The sequence below is a fragment of the Electrona antarctica genome (genome assembly GCF_951216825.1).
Source record: "Electrona antarctica genome assembly, chromosome: 4".
In the NCBI taxonomy this organism is placed as follows: Eukaryota; Metazoa; Chordata; class Actinopteri; order Myctophiformes; family Myctophidae; genus Electrona; species Electrona antarctica.
In genome coordinates, this window is record NC_136809.1 from 43,605,115 (window position 1) to 43,621,387 (window position 16,273).

A 16,273-nucleotide genomic window follows, 5' to 3' on the forward strand; every position below is an offset into this window, starting at 1 on the left:
CTTACAATTTCAACTTCTGTCGGTCTATAGGAGTGAAGTAGAGCAGTGGTTCTCAAACTTTTTAGCTCAAGACCCAAAAGGGAAACGAGACGTTTGCCCAGGACCCAAACTAGTGAAAATAGCACGTGCCATGTGTAGATTGGCTATTTTCACTTATTTTTAAACATTTGTTTTCTAATTTGTGGAATTTCTTAATTTTCTTTGATTCTTCATGAAATTATTTAATCTTGTTGTTAAATCATGAAAAATTTAGGAATGCTTTTTGAAAATGTTTTAAAATGATAAAAAAACAAAATGTAGGAAACAATGTGTCCAGGACCCACAAATGTGTCCCGACCCACTGTTTGGGAAACGGTGAAGTAGGGGACCAGACCAATCAGTTTGCTACTAGGTTCATGTGCTCATTTAGATTTTCGCTGGACATGTATGACACACATTTCCCTAAAAACAGGCCCAAACTATTTGAATTTGTATAGGATATGGGTTTTTTGGGGGCTGTACTCATAGCTGTTCTTTCAACATGACTCACCTGCTGTCCTCCTCCTGTGTTTTCCAGGGAGCAGCGTTTGGGTTCCACATCATAGCTGCGAAGGCTGGAGAACAGCTGACTCCCTACCTCCCCCAGCTCATCCCCCGCCTCTACCGCTACCAGTTTGACCCCAACCTCGCCATCCGCCAGGCCATGACCAGCATCTGGGACGCACTGGTCAAGGACAAGACCTTGGTAGGAGGAGCCCATGGAGATATAGTACACACTCGGTGCTTCTCAAACCTTTTTTTTTATATTTAAAGGACATCTATAACTCTTAGAGTGCACAAATGGAACGTAATCTATGCTGTTGCATTAATTAAAAACAAAAATAGGTTTTACTCTTATGTACCTGTACACAAGATGTAACAACTAGAAAGGTCGCAATTTTAAAAAATTGCAAAGTGTGGTTGCTGCAGTGGCTTACATATGCCCCTCCCACTGATATTGCCAGCCAATTACAATGTCGCGTCACCCCTGCGATCATGCGTAAGTAATTCGGAGGGGATTTAACACCCAAAAATCATGTTTTTGCGACAAACTGTTACATTTCTCGCATTTGCGGCGCCCCCTATGGATGAAATTGGAATTGCTTTTGGCTTTTGGTTGATTGAACCACCCGTGACAAGTGATTCAAATTTGGGATGGATTGGACATTCCGTTCGTGATTTTTGGCGTTTTTTGTAAAGTAGGCTCCTCCTACTAACTTCGGACGACGATTACGGCCGAACGATACGCACGATACGCAGAATTCCGCCGTTCGAGTTTTCATCGGAAAGGTCCGGAGATCATGTGTACCGATTTTTGTGAGATTTGGACAAAATATGTAGGAGGAAAAGCAAAAAGGGTGTTTTGGAGAAAATTCAAAATGGCGGAAAATCTATCATGACGCAAATGGGCGTGGCCTATATGGGGAGATGCGTCATGACCCAAGGAATCCAGGGAAAAAATCATTTTGATTTTACGACCTACGGTTCAAGAGTTATAAGCCAAAACGTAAAGTGGGCTGTTATAGCGCCACCATGAGGCCGACCGATAACATTATAAGTTGATTAATTTTAGTAATTATTATGAACCTACCCTCCAAGTTTTGTAACTATAGTGCTTACAGTCTCTGAGGAAAAAATACTTGAATGTGAGAAAATGCGAAAAATCGCATTTTCCCATTCATGTCAATGGGGAAATTCTATTCACTAATAAATTCATATCAATTAAACTATACAACATTTCTCTTAAAAAAATACAAGCACATCCTTCCCGATGAAGCCGGTCAATTTGAGATATGGCTCAAGTGCGTACAGTCAAAACTGTGGGAGGAGTAGCATTTCAAAATAAAGGTTACTCCAGGTGAATAAATAAAGTGTTACAAGTACTATAGTCTGGTTGCCCTCTAGGGCAACCACACTAATAAAGTACAACCTTGAACCACTGAGGGTCAAATCACTGCACACACTCATGGACGATACAGTGTTCCCTTACATAATGATACTCTTACATAAAGAATTGAATTGTGGGTCCATGTTTGTGCTGACGTGTCTCAGGTGGTTTGTGGGTACATCATGTTTGTGCTGAAGTGTTTTCAGGTGGATTGTGGGTAGTACATCATGTTTGTGCTGACGTGTTTTCAGGTGGATAAGTACCTGAAGGAGATTCTGCAGGACGTCATCTCTAACCTGACCAGTAACACCTGGAGAGTACGAGAATCCAGGTAGGCAGTACAATCGCTGCAGTACATCAGTCTTCATCAATCTTTTGCCAAAGCGTTCTCCTCACCTGAATGCAGGACAAAATAATTAAACTCTGCATAATATAATACCATTGTGTTGTCCGCTGAAATAATGAATAATTGTCAAAAACGTCTAATTGTCACATTCTTCCCTCCAGCTGCTTGGCCCTAAACGACCTGATCCGTGGCCGTCAGGCTGACGACATCGTCGACCACTTGGGGGAGATGTGGGAGACGCTGTTCAGAGTACTGGATGACATCAAGGTCTGTATTCCTTCCCCACACAGACACACACACACACACTGACCTGTTCAGAGTACTAGATGACATCAAGGTTTGTATTCCCCACACACAGACGTTACTATAGATGAATAGATGTTACTGTAGAGTAGACGCTGTCACACATTTGGGTGTAGCGGAATCTTTCCCATGATGCTCGCTCTTTAATGAATAAATTATGAAAAATTCAGATTCGAGTTGGTATATTTATCATATATATGTGTCTGTAGTTTATAGTGCTCTGCTGATGTTTTCAGGTTGTGTTGTGTGGCTGTATTTCAGGAGTCTGTGGCCCCTTTTCTACCAAAATAACTTTGGTTCTAGAACTGGTCCGTTCTAGATTCTTGGAACCAGTGGCCATTTTTCTGGTTCCTGGTTTCTTTTAGGGTTCTGAACCAATTCATTTTCAACGGGAACACTCGGGGCGGGAAAAAAAGAACCAAACCGGTTGAAACCCGGTGGAGGCTTGTGAGGAAGGCTGCATGATGTTTTCAGGTTCATTCTGACCATGTTGTGTGGCTGTATTTCAGGAGTCTGTGCGGAAGGCTGCAGACATAGCACTGAAGACACTCAGTAAGGTAAGGCTGCGTTTGTTTTGTCTGTCTGTCTGTCTGTCTGTCTGTCTGTCTGTCTGTCTGTCTGTCTGTCTGTCTGTCTGTGTCTCTGTCTGTCTGTGTCTCTGTCTGTCTGGACTTAAGTGTTTAATCAGACTAATCGATTTAGTTGATTATACAAAATCCTCAAAATATATGTGCGTCAATGCATTGATATAATTGTGTGCATGGTGGCGCAGTCGGTAGCACTGTCACCACACAGAAAAAGGTCCCTGTTCGATTCCCGCTGGGGGCGTGTTCTCTCCTCCGCGTCATCAGTGCCCATACCCTGGGTGAGGTTGGCGAAAGGGCCTCCCCCTGGTCAGCCGGGGCTCGCCTGGCGGAGGTGTAAAGGAACTGGTTGGAATAACGTGGGATTAAAAAAAAAAGTGCAATTTAAAAAAAAAAGAAAAAAGAAAAGTGCATGTGTTGCCCATCCGGAGTGTTACAGTATGTCTACTAACTATACTTTCTCTGTCTGTTCCAGGTGTGTACTCGTATGTGTGAGTCCACGGGTGCTGCAGCCCAGAGAACTGTTGCAGTGATGTTACCAACCCTGCTGGACAAAGGCATTGTCAGCAACGTTCCGGAGGTCCGCGCACTCAGGTAGCTTCCCTTTCCATTTAGCTTGATGGCCAGAACCCATCTCTCTCCATCTTCCTCTCCGTTTCCTGGAATCTGTCTCACTCTCTGACTGTCTCACTTTAATTATTAGTTTTTGTTGCATTTGTGGTCCTACAATGAGTGACCAAGTACGCAAAGAATTGTGTGGACTCTTAAAAGGAATTGTGTGGACTCTGACATTTTGTCTTTTATTCAGTGACCAAAGTGTGTCATGTTTTATTTGGTACAATCTTTGACTGATAAAACTATTCATTTCTATAGTTCTATAGTAATTTCACTCGCACAAGTGTGCATGCGTGAAAGCTCCCCCTACACTGCCGGCTTCTGGCTAGGGGAAACACTGTACACAAAATGCAGTGACCAAAGTATGCTATGTTTAATTGTTTAACATTAGACTGATAGCTAAGACAACTTGCTAAAACGGCTGAATAATTATTTTGTATTGCTGAATGTATTATATTGCCTGGACCCCAGGAAGCCATGGCTAATGGGGGATCCATCTGAAACATTGTCTCTCCCTCAGCATTCAGACCCTGGTGAAGGTGAGTAAGACGGCTGGTGCCAGGCTGAAACCTCACACCCCTCGGCTGATCCCAGCCCTGCTGGAGGCCCTCAGCACCCTGGAGCCCCAGGTCCTCAACTACCTCAGTCTGCGAGCTACGGAGCAGGAGAAGGTAAACCTGAGATGGTGGCTGAACTGAAGTCATGTCATCCAAGACACTGCTTCCCAAAACCCATCTGTGGGTCGCGGACACATTTGTCCCCTTTTTGTTTCCTATATTTTGTTTTTACAAATATTTTTCATAACATTTTCAAACGACATTCCCCCCTCCATTAGAACAAATATTTCTTTCAAGAATTAAAAACAAATTCAATTATTCTTTCCAGTAATTTCATGAAGAAATAAATCAACGAAATTCCATAAATTAGAAAACAATTGAAGTAGTAGGGAAAATAGAAGATCTACAAGCTCACAACGCGGCGCAAAGCAACGTGTTGTGAACTGCTTTTTTCACTAGTTTGGGTCCCACGGCCACGGGGAGACATCAAAACTCTCTTCTGGGTCACGGGCTAAAACGTTTGAGAACCACTGATCTAAGAGATAATTTGTCCACTCAAGTATACTGTAGCACTTTGGAGCACATTTTCTCCACTCACACATAACAACCTAATAGTTATTTTTGTAAATGCTCTGTATGATAAAACGTTTTAGATGTAGATAACATGTTGGCCAACATACATGTTACATTATGTGTTGTATGAAGTTGTATTGCTCTGTTGTTTGTGTTTTGTGTTTCTGATGGCTGTATGGCCCCAAAACGATTTCTAACGGACAAATAAAGAATGTGTCTATGTCATGGGCTAGGTTATCATTTGCCAGCACCGACAGGGTGTTTTTCATCTGTTCTGACTCTTGTTTTACCTCCAGAGTGCCATGGATGCAGCTAGGCTGAGTGCTGCCAAGTCGTCCCCCATGATGGAGACCATTAACATGGTAAGTAAGTTAGCCTTGCCGAGCCATGAGGCCCAGTATCTCCTGTTTCTGTAGCATGAGGCACCATTAACATGGTCAAAATAGATTTTTGGAAACATTTTTATAATTTAAGTTACATGAAATCATTTTCCAGTCTGTTGGTTTTTCCAAACAGATCGTTTCAAAATAAAGAAGTGAAGAATACATCATGGGAGGCTCTTTAGTTCATTCTTTAACTCATTTACTATAAATATTAATTCAGTCTGTATGTCACTAACTGCCTCCGGAGTCCAAATGCATCGGCAACCTTTATTTTGAAGACCCCAAAATGAACCAGAAGCAAAATCGCCTAACGTTCATGTGGCTACCGTCTTTTTATAAGTCATCAGAAGTGTTAATATTGTAACCGCGAGGTTGCAGCGATTCAGTAATGAGCACCTCAGCACCTCGGTCTGGGAAATGATTCAGAGGAAAAAGGGTTTTAAGATCGCAGTTGTAATGATGGTCGACTGGGGGGGGAATCATTTCAGTGACGCACCAAAGCGGGCCGAGCGTTGCCTAGTGACAGGGATGGTGGATACAAGCGAGACCATTTTGAATGAATACAAATCCTCAAAAGACGTAAAAGACGTCATCGGCAGCGAGCGCCATTGGGGAAAAAGACGTCGGGGAACAAGTTAATGTTTTTGTTTGTAGAGTAATACATTTTTTATTATGGATCATTAGAAAGGACCTTGATTATTAGTCACACAGTGAAGGGGACATAAATCATGTATTGGAATCGAGATGCATCAGTAACTGATTTATAATCCAATCGTTGGCCTCGGAATCGAATTGTCAGGTACCTAGAGATATCCTCACCTAATATATCCCGTGTGTGTGTGTGTGTGTGTGTGTGTGTGTGTGTGTGTGTGTGTGTGTGTGTGTGTGTGTGTGTGTGTGTGTGTGTGTGTGTGTGTGTGTGTGTGTGTGTGTGTGTGTGTGTGTGTGTGTGTGTGTGTGTGTGTGTGAGACACTAGTGTCTCCAACATCTGGATGTGTCTGTACTGGGAGAGCTGGTCCCCAGGCTCTGTGAGCTGCTGAAGAGTGGAGTGGGGCTGGGAACCAAGGTACACGACAAAGCCTGATTCATACTTCATTGTACAATCCTCAAGCTCCCAACATGCCTCATCCCGGCAAGGTTGACAGCTTGTGTGCTACTAATTCTTAGCTCATAGACTACTTTCTTTCAGTCCCTTTTCTGTCTCGTACCTCCGTCCACGTATCTATCGTCTGTATGTAAAGATGAATCACGTTATTCCCTCTGTATTCATTTGCCTCTATCCCTCCATAGGGTGGTTGTGCCAGTGTCATTGTTTCCCTCACAGTGCAGTGTCCCCAAGACCTCACCCCATACTCAGGTACTACTGCACAACTACTAGCGTGCCAAAGACAATGGACACTGTAACCATATGAAGCACAAAGTGTCCTGAGGTGAACATTTGCCGAAAACAGCAGATCTAAAAACTCGCAGCGGATGGCAAAATTAGCAGATCTAAAAACGTGTAACGGGATTTCTAGTTACTTCCGTATGTCCGTGCAAAACAATATAATCTCTTTGCAATAGAATCTTTGTAGTATGTATTTGTATAGTTTCACAAGATATAACTGAATTGGCTGAAAAGGGTCAAACAAGACTTCATTGTATATTCAGGTCACGCTGTTTCAGTTGGAGATGAAATTCCCCATTCTAGCAGCGAGGCTACAGCAGCCGTAGTACGTTGCTGGTCACATGACCAAAAAAATAATCTGCTGTTCTAGGCAACACAGACGAGAAAGGGAGCATTTTATTATTAATACGCATCAGGTCTGAGGTATATAAATGGACATAGTTTAATGTTGAAAATGAGTATTGGTATTCTACTTTAAGTGATTAACACAATACGACACTGGTGTGTTTGACCTGTAGGTAAACTGATGAGTGCCCTGCTGAATGGCATCCATGACAGGAGCAGTGTGGTGCAGAAAGCTTTCGCCTTCGCTCTGGGCCACCTGGTCAGGGTAAGAACACTAGTTACCATGGATCATAGCTCTGGGCCACCTGGTCAGGGTAAGAACACTAGTTACCATGGATCATAGCTCTGGGCCACCTGGTCAGGGTAAGAACACTAGTTACCATGGATCATAGCTCTGGGCCACCTGGTCAGGGTAAGAACACTAGTTACCATGGATCATAGCTATGGGCCACCTGGTCAGGGTAAGAACACTAGTTACCATGGATCATAGCTCTGGGCCACCTGGTCAGGGTAAGAACACTAGTTACCATGGATCATAGTCACATGGTGGCCATTTTGCTTTTACAAAACACGTATATACCACAAGCCCCCAGGACCGTGCGCAGGATTAGTGAAGCTACTGTGTGCTGGTGATCAAATCTAGCATTGCAACACTCCCGCATGCAAGTGCGCATGCTTCTATCGCCTGAAACATAGTCCTTAATTTCTGAAAACCCGTAGTCTGAAAACCCACCTTTTCAGACTCCATCATGGCCCATAGCACTTACCCTACCCCCCTTAGACAGCACTTCTTAGACTTATATAGCATTTGAAACAGACTTATAGCATGTCATGTAGACAGCACAATAAGTGCATTGTATGTAGTCATAGCACTTCATAGTATATATGTACAGCATAGTATAGCATATATGTATAGTTTATATGTATAGTGTCATTATATAGATATGTTCTAGTTATAGTTTATATGTATAGTGTCATTATATAGATATGTTCTAGTCACGTTCTTAGCTTACGCATGTTTCGCGATAAATGCATTTTACATATGTGATGTATTCCCATGCTTTTTGTTCTTGCTTAATGTAAGTCGCTCTGGATTAAGAGCGTCTGCTAAATGCCTAAATTGTAAATTGTATATACATTGAAAAAACCCTGGCATTATGTAAAAACACACACAGACATTGACATTTTAAATATTATAAATTCACTTCTGACTTGTACAGTAGCACTCTATAGTCTCAAATATATATTTATATATTTTTTTCCACCCCAAATCAGACGGCAAAGGACAGCAGTGTGGAGAAACTACTACTGAAACTCAATAACTGGTACCTGGAGAAAGAGGGTGAGAGGACACAAACACAGCTTCATCCCATATATATATATACATACACATGGAAGTAGAGGAAATGTTTCTGCATGTCGGACCAATGGAAAGCATACGGACCCCGAAATGAGCTGTGGCTAAATGGGGCTGTCACGATTACAAATGTAATTTTCACAAAAATATATAAAATAGCGGAAATAGTTGATCTACAAGCTTACAACACGTCATGTTGTAAGCTTGTAGATCTGCTATTTCTGCCATTTTTGAAATTATTTTGAAAATGTATGGACATTTTTCAACATGGAAAACGATTGACGATTATCTCAAATAATTGCGATTAGGCGATTATGTAATAATCGTGACAGTCCTCTCAGCTTAGCTAAGCTGATTTATTTGATTGTGCGCCGTCGTGTCAACGCACTGAAAACAGCCAATCGACCCCCGGCGAGCGAAGTGAATGAACAACAGTGAATTGATGTTCCCACGTCCCGTCTGTCTCGTCCTCCCCAGACCCGGTGTACAAGTCGTCGTGTGCACAGACCATGCACGCCATCAGCCACTACAGTCCCGACGTGCTGAAGAGCCATGCCGGCGTGGGCCTGCCCCTGGCCTTCCTGGGCATGCACCAGGCCCCGGGCCCCGAGGAGGAGAAGGGAGAGTGCCACGATGCCACGCTGTTCACCGAGGTGTGGCAGGACAACGTGCCGGGTAAGAGCCTGGTTTATACACTACGTTTACTCGGGTACTGTACATAAGTACACTTTTGAGATTTCCAATTTCCTTCTACTCCACTATATCTCAGAGGCATATTTTACTTTTACTGCGCTACAATTATTTGAAAGCTTTAGTTACTAGCTAGTTTGTAGATTTTGATTTTGAGCGTAAACTAAAACCAAATGTACCCGTAAGGGTCCACAGCAAGGAATTGTGGGCAAAATCATTTCCAACGATAACAAAATATTCTTTAGTTTAGGGTATATGAGGCTAAATTTCATCAAATGGTGGTCCGTGGCTCAAAAGCCAAATAAATAATGGGCCTTAACATGAAGAAGTTGAAAAGCACTGATCTAGGGCATTAACACCTTTGGTGTGTGCTTGCTTGACCACCAGGAAGCTTTGGAGGCATCAGGCTTTACATGACGGAGCTGATCGCCCTTACCCAGAAGGCTTTGCAGTCCCAGTCCTGGAAGATGAAAGCTCAAGGTGCCGCTGCCATGGCAACCGTGGCGAAGGAACAGACGGGCTCCTTGGTGGCGCCACACCTCGGCATGGTGCTGACCGCTCTGATGCAGGGGCTGTCTGGACGCACGTGGGCGGGCAAGGTCAGAACTGCTGATGTGATCACTTCGTTTGTTTTATGGGAAGCGTTTTACGGGTGCAATAGATGCTAAGTCGGTAAAGAGGCCGTCTGGGAACCTGAAGGTCCCCGGTTCATCCCCTGGCTCGCCCAGTCTGTGTGTTGGGAACCTGAAGGTCCCCGGTTCATCCCCTGGCTCGCCCAGTCTGTGTGTTGAAGTGTCCCTGAGCACTGCATTACACACTGCTCCTAATATTTAGAATGGAGGACAGATTTCACATAGGCTATGTGGATAATGTACATTGACAGAAATGACGGCAAAGGAGTGCGGTCTAAATTATTATTAGTCAAGTTAGTTAACAAACTGACTTCTGCCTTTTGATTTCTTCTAGGAGGAGCTGTTGAAAGCCATTGGGTCAGTGGTATCCAAGTGCAGGTATGGTATCTTTGTGTTTACTACTACTCGACATTACCTTACCTAATCTGGGAAGTCTTCTTTGATCTTTGCCGTAAGGTGCTGCTGTGGTTAGCTATCCCCGTTTTGAATGAAATGAGTCACAATCTACCTGTAGTAGGGGCATGGCTACAGTAACAATCTACCTGTAGTAGGGGCATGGCTACAGTAACAATCTACCTGTAGTAGGGGCATGGCTACAGTAACAATCTACCTGTAGTAGGGGCATGGCTACAGTAACAATCTACCTGTAGTAGGGGCATGGCTACAGTAACAATCTACCTGTAGTAGGGGCATGGCTACAGTAACAATCTACCTGTAGTAGGGGCATGGCTACAGTAATCTACCTGTAGTAGGGGCATGGCTACAGTAACAATCTACCTGTAGTAGGGCCATGGCTACAGTAATCTACCTGTAGTAGGGGCATGGCTACAGTAACAATCTACCTGTAGTAGGGCCATGGCTACAGTAACAATCTACCTGTAGTAGGGGCATGGCTACAGTAATCTACCTGTAGTAGGGGCATGGCTACAGTAATTGAGTGCCAGGCAACGCATGCTCAGAAATCTAATTTGAGAGCTAATCGCTCTGGTTGAGCAAATTATGCACAATGAATGGCCACAGTGTCACGTTATACATGCTTTCTGCGTGGTTTAGAGTTGTATTGCACACCAAGCATTTCCAATCTACAAGCTCACTTATTCAAGTGTGAACTTGCGTGCTCTGTATATATCAAGCCGTAGCCAGGTTTTTGTTTGTTTTATTCAAAGAATTCTCATCTTCCGTTACATACCGTCATTTTATACATGGTTTACATTGTTTTTTTCTAGCTCTGAGCTGCAGAAGCCTTGTCCAGGCCAGCCCACCATCTCTGAGGTGTTGGCAGTGGTGGTGAAGGAGTGCTCCAAAGAGAGCTTGGTGTACAAGATGGCCGCCCTGCGCTGTGCAGGAGATGTGCTGCACAGCAGCCAGGAGGACCGGTTCAGCGAAATGGCCCAGATCCTCATCCCTCTTATCAAGAAGGTAGCAGGACATGATTACACACTAGTGCCCATAATACTGTATGTCAACAAGTAGTCCTTAAAAACATGGCCATGATGTGGACCATCACATTTCAACCATATTATATTCACACCCTTTTTCCTACCTGTAATATTTTAACTTAATTTGGTTTATCTCTATTATTCTTATCTTGTTGTTGTTCTATTGTATTGTTAGCACTCTTTGCTGAACATGCGGCACCTACATTTCGCTGCTTGTACCTTTAGGAGTTAGTGACAAACAAACCCCCTCTTGATTGTTGACTCCTGACAGAACTGCCCAGAGAGTGGCGGTGACTGCCCCAGGTCCCTGGAAGAGGATGATGGAGAGAAGAAGGAGCTGCAGACGGAAGCTCTGCTCTGTGCCTTCGACACGTTGGGAAAGGCCTGGCCCAAGAATCCACAAACCCAGGGTAAACCTACAGCTAATTCCACAGAATAGGTCTTTGATGGCCCTCAGAACCCAGTCCAAATTAACTGTTGACCAGCAGAAGACGCATGACATGGACAGTCGGACCGTTGCATATTTCAATACAGTACAATCATCTGTATTTGGAAGCATGTTGCGCAGCGAAAAAGGCTATTATCGGTTCGGTTATTATTTTGGAGCATTTGAATTGGTCAAACAAGCGATTTGTTCAGAAGCATCTTACATAAAACCCTAATGGTCTCGGATATTTCATAAAAGCAACATTTTGGTTGGCGGTATGTAGAACAGCAAGAACAATATTACTAAATCATCATTTTACAGTACCTATTAATTGGTTCTCAAATTGCACATTATGACTTGGCCATACAATGTTTTTTTTTCTCATCACATAAACAATACAATTATGCAGTATGGAATTATGAATAAAAAATACAACAATAAACAAAAACAAGATACATGTACATACACAACGTAAAACGAATACAACAAAGGATCAAGAAAATAAAAAGTCCACCCCTTGCAGGACCAACGATGTCACGAAAACCAGGGCATAAAATCCTATCCTTAAGTTCATCTGAAATGCTAGACCATACGTTAAAATATTCCTCGCACCATACCAAAATGATTCAGTTGCGGGATGTTATTTTGCTTTTTATCCATGTAAACAGTGCCCTTAAACGTTTCTCATTTGGGTCTATGCAGCTCGTTACCAGGTGGAGGTGTGCACGCTGATGTGTGAGAAGCTCAGGCTGAGCACCTGGAAGGTTCAGCTGGGAGTTCTACACTCTCTGAAGGCATACATTCAGGGGTGCGTAATAGACATTTCAATGTGATATCCTATTATTAATCACATAATTACGGCTTTAGAGCTAGTAGGCCAGTATAAACTTCCTTTGAGCTTTTATCTGTTGTTTAGATAGTTGATAGGTTTGATATCTACCTGACCCGCTGTCATGGTTTTCTTCTCTATTTACTCGACAACTTCCCCCTGTTGTTGGGTGACTAGGGCAGTGGTTCTCAAACCTTTTAATTTCAATTTTCATTAATTGTATTAATTTAGCCATATTGGCGCTCTTGAAGGATGATTCTGTTGTTGTTTTTTTAATTGCCAATAACGTATTCTGTCTATAGTTTAATATGCATTACCCCCATAAGTCTGAGAGTGTACAAAATGGAACCCGCTGGGGGTGCCACTTTGGGAACCACTGTACTAGGGTTCATGCCACTTACCGGACGCACCTTGTATGGCGCTCAGCATAAGAACATCTTGCTATGTTTTGAAGTGAATGTTTTGTCTGTTTAGGCTGTTGCTGCTGGAGAAGGGCTATCAGGATCCTAATGCACTATCTCAGATCCTCACAGAGACCTGCGCTGCTCTCACATACCCTCTAGGTATTACTGCTAACAATTATACATTACACTAACCACTTGAACCCCAATGTCCCTATAGAGGGTATGCACGTGACATCGTCATACCCGGAATTTATAAATAAATGTTATATAGACGGGGAAATGGAGGGGACTAAGTATATAGCCGTGAGTGACTTCAATGATTTATTGTATTTTATTGGAAAAAATGCGTGTACATTAACATACTACGTATTTGTACATATCTGTCAAATACAAAAAGCTTGAGAGCTACAGTATGATCTCAGAACATAGTGAGACACGGAATGTGACGCGTCGCTCAACTCTTGTCGCTCAAAGCATAAATTGGCTTCAGGTCCTTGACAACATGAACAACAATGGAACCATTCCACACTCGCGAACAAAGTCAGCGTCAGAGCTGACCAAGGCCACTAGGTCGAATATAATATAGGCATATTAACACAATTAAGACCTTGGATGTGTATACACGTCTTTTCTAATCAAACCGCTGGTGCCGCTCCTTCTGCACCGTACTCCATGCTGTTTCACGCATGCGCGCTGCCGTTCACTTCCTTGTTTACGTCTCAAAGAATAATAAACTGTAAATGGAACTTGCTACAATCCCAGTCAACACAGTCTAACAGTGTTTAAGTGGTTTAAATTCCCCTGCATGTATTTAATTGATTGATTGAAATATTTATTAACAGTTTGCAGAATTACAGTACATTTCAAGCACAAACTCAATACAAAGACTGTTAACTGTGAGTGGACGACCCAATAAAGCATTACACTTGTTTACAAGTGTAATGCTGTAATGCCACCTTGTTAAATTCATCAAAACATTTAGAGACGTACAAATAGACACTTCTATATAGCCAAAGAACACATAATCACATCATGTGTACTCTCCCTCAACCCTGCTTGTATTTAATCACTTCATTGTGTACTCTCCCTCAAGAAAATAAGAGCTACTCGTCAGTGAGGACAGAAGCCTTGTCGGTTGTGGAGCTGCTGGTGAAGAGGACTGGAGGTAAATAGACTTTTATACTATTAATCTGTTGTTTTTATGTGAATACAATAGTGTCCTCTGTATCTATTTGGAACTCTGAGGGTGTATACACATGTAACCTATTGTACTATAGACTCTCAAAGTTAAATTAATGAATAGTCCTACATCCTCAGGTTCGTGCTAGGTGAAGGATTTAGATCATATTGTAAAAAATGTGTGTGTGCGCAGAGAGCGAGCAGTGGGACTGCGTGTCGGTGAAGAGCAGAGAGCAGCTCCAGTTCTCTCTGTCCACCCTGCAGTCAGACGCCAGGCCTGACCTGAAGGACAAGGCCCAGGAGCTCCGCAGACACATCCAGAGCCAGCCCTAAAGACTCCACCCCCCCACCACACCCACACACACACACACACACAAAGCCGCCAAATCAGAGCACACTGTTGTTTGTGGGGGGAAAAAAAAGAAGATACTAGTTTGTTCATGCTCTCCTTTAACTGGTCTATTTTTTACAACTGCTGGTTCTTTATTCTCTACTGATATTCAAACGCACCCTCACCCTGTTACCCGAACCATATTACTTCTTTCTTGTACAGATGAAACTGCCCCAAGTGTCACGGCTGGTTCGGTTAGAGGGCTGATAAACTTGGCTCTGTTTAAATGTGGGACAGTAATGAAGAGGAGGGTTGTAGTTTATTGGGTTTAAATTTCAAAATATAATAATGATGATAATAATAAATACCATATAAACTTGTGTTTTATTTGTGAACACTGTATGCCTGTAGCTCCTATAGGGGGCGCTCTACTGATGCCATGGGTTATCTATTGTCGCTGTTGGGCGGAAAGCTTGTATGTCCAAAAGCATTCTGATGGATCCAATGTAGTTATTATTCCTTAATTCTTATAATTGGTTCAATATTTATAAAACCCATAGACGGACTTAACCACTTTAACTTTCCAAATAGCAAAAAATGGCAGATCTACAAGCTCACGCATCACATATGTCGGCAATTTTTGCTGCTACTTGTACAACAAAGTATGGCATTCATTTACAAATAAAGAGCTGAAATTTGGAGATAAAGTATGGCGTTAATTTACAAATGAAGAGCTGAAATTTGGAGGTAAAGGATTCTGCCCGACAGCCACGATATAGTGAAATCAGTCTAAAGGCAGAGGGGTGGTCTAGACTTTAACAACTTTCAACCTGTCATCTACTTTAGGTATGTTATAGGTGAACATTTTCAAAAATAGCTAAAGGAGCCAATCTGCAAGCTCAATGCGTCGTCTCATCGTGACGTGTTTCGACTATTTTTGATGCGTGACACAGTTGTACAACATGGGCTAGACCTGAGGTTGATTCTAAAAATACCTTCTAAATCCTGACCTACGTTTTTTTTTTTTAAACTTGAAATCTTTTTCAAAAAATGTAATGTAATGGTTAAAGTTTGGACCCAAATATGCTCTTTGACTGGTTCACCGCTCCACCGCTGCTGTTACCCTCATGGATTTAACATGAAGCACATGCTTAGAGTAACCCAGTGCTTTAAACTGTCTGTGTTAGGATATTACAAAAATAATGTAATTAAAACAAATATTTTGCACCTCTTGTTTTGTTTCAAGTGGCGAGTCACGTGTGTTGGAAATCATATTTTCTCCTCCCACTTGCTGTGGGAAGGAAGTATTGAACTAAATATTTTCAGAAGCCTTGAAAATAAAACCCCATCCATGAATTTGGCATGAAAAGTGTTTGTGTTCATTTGTCTTGCACTACAGAACTAATTCTCTTTTATAAATGTTTGTCTCTGTATTAGTACATACACAATTCAAGTTGTTTGATCGTGTTTTATTTGAATAAAAGAGTTTAATATCCAATTATTTCTGCTGTTTGTCAAAGCAAGCGAGATGGAAAAACTACGGGATGAATACATAAGCAGCAGTCATAGTAATGTTATACCATTGTACGTAATTATAGTCCAAGAACAAACGCATGTATATAAAGTTGAACATGTCATTGGCTAAATTCATAACCACTGTAAGATACTAGAATTTCGCCGCCCTTCGGGCGGCTCATCCTAGTTCCGTTGCAGCGCAATGGGAAGAAGGAAATTGCGAGATTTGACAGACTCCACTTCATGTTTCAGCTGTGTTTTTAAACCCAGTATTGTGCCCTTCACATGTAGTAATGGATGGGTATTATTATTTGTTGTTGTATTTTATTTTCACATCAAAGCAAATTAAATTAAATTAAAATAAGCACACATGAAACTGCTTTTTACTGTTTTTGTTTACTTACAATAAGTTACTGTTTTTGGAAACCAAAAGATGTTGAGAATGGAGCAGAACATACTCTACTGTAGTA

The 16,273-nt window shown here is 42.2% G+C and overlaps 1 protein-coding gene across 3 annotated transcripts in view; it reads left to right on the forward strand.

Moving 5' to 3' along the window:
- ecpas (Ecm29 proteasome adaptor and scaffold) overlaps nt 1-15,657 on the forward strand; it is a 37,759-nt gene extending 22,102 nt beyond the window's left edge. For 2 of the 3 annotated variants that reach the window (XM_079499916.1, XM_079499917.1), the window contains exons 30-49: nt 557-724; nt 2,158-2,237; nt 2,414-2,519; nt 3,065-3,112; nt 3,615-3,733; nt 4,275-4,425; nt 5,181-5,246; nt 6,245-6,334; nt 6,559-6,625; nt 7,174-7,265; nt 8,276-8,342; nt 8,835-9,032; nt 9,435-9,646; nt 10,014-10,057; nt 10,906-11,098; nt 11,390-11,528; nt 12,248-12,353; nt 12,849-12,937; nt 13,872-13,943; nt 14,151-15,657. In XM_079499916.1, the coding sequence (XP_079356042.1) occupies nt 557-724; nt 2,158-2,237; nt 2,414-2,519; nt 3,065-3,112; nt 3,615-3,733; nt 4,275-4,425; nt 5,181-5,246; nt 6,245-6,334; nt 6,559-6,625; nt 7,174-7,265; nt 8,276-8,342; nt 8,835-9,032; nt 9,435-9,646; nt 10,014-10,057; nt 10,906-11,098; nt 11,390-11,528; nt 12,248-12,353; nt 12,849-12,937; nt 13,872-13,943; nt 14,151-14,290 (2,247 nt within the window). In that variant the 3' untranslated portion in view covers nt 14,291-15,657. The remainder of the gene's footprint in view (nt 1-556; nt 725-2,157; nt 2,238-2,413; nt 2,520-3,064; nt 3,113-3,614; nt 3,734-4,274; nt 4,426-5,180; nt 5,247-6,244; nt 6,335-6,558; nt 6,626-7,173; nt 7,266-8,275; nt 8,343-8,834; nt 9,033-9,434; nt 9,647-10,013; nt 10,058-10,905; nt 11,099-11,389; nt 11,529-12,247; nt 12,354-12,848; nt 12,938-13,871; nt 13,944-14,150) is intronic. The other variant, XR_013789913.1, reaches the window with a different exon arrangement.
- The last annotated feature ends 616 nt before the right edge of the window (nt 15,658-16,273 follow it).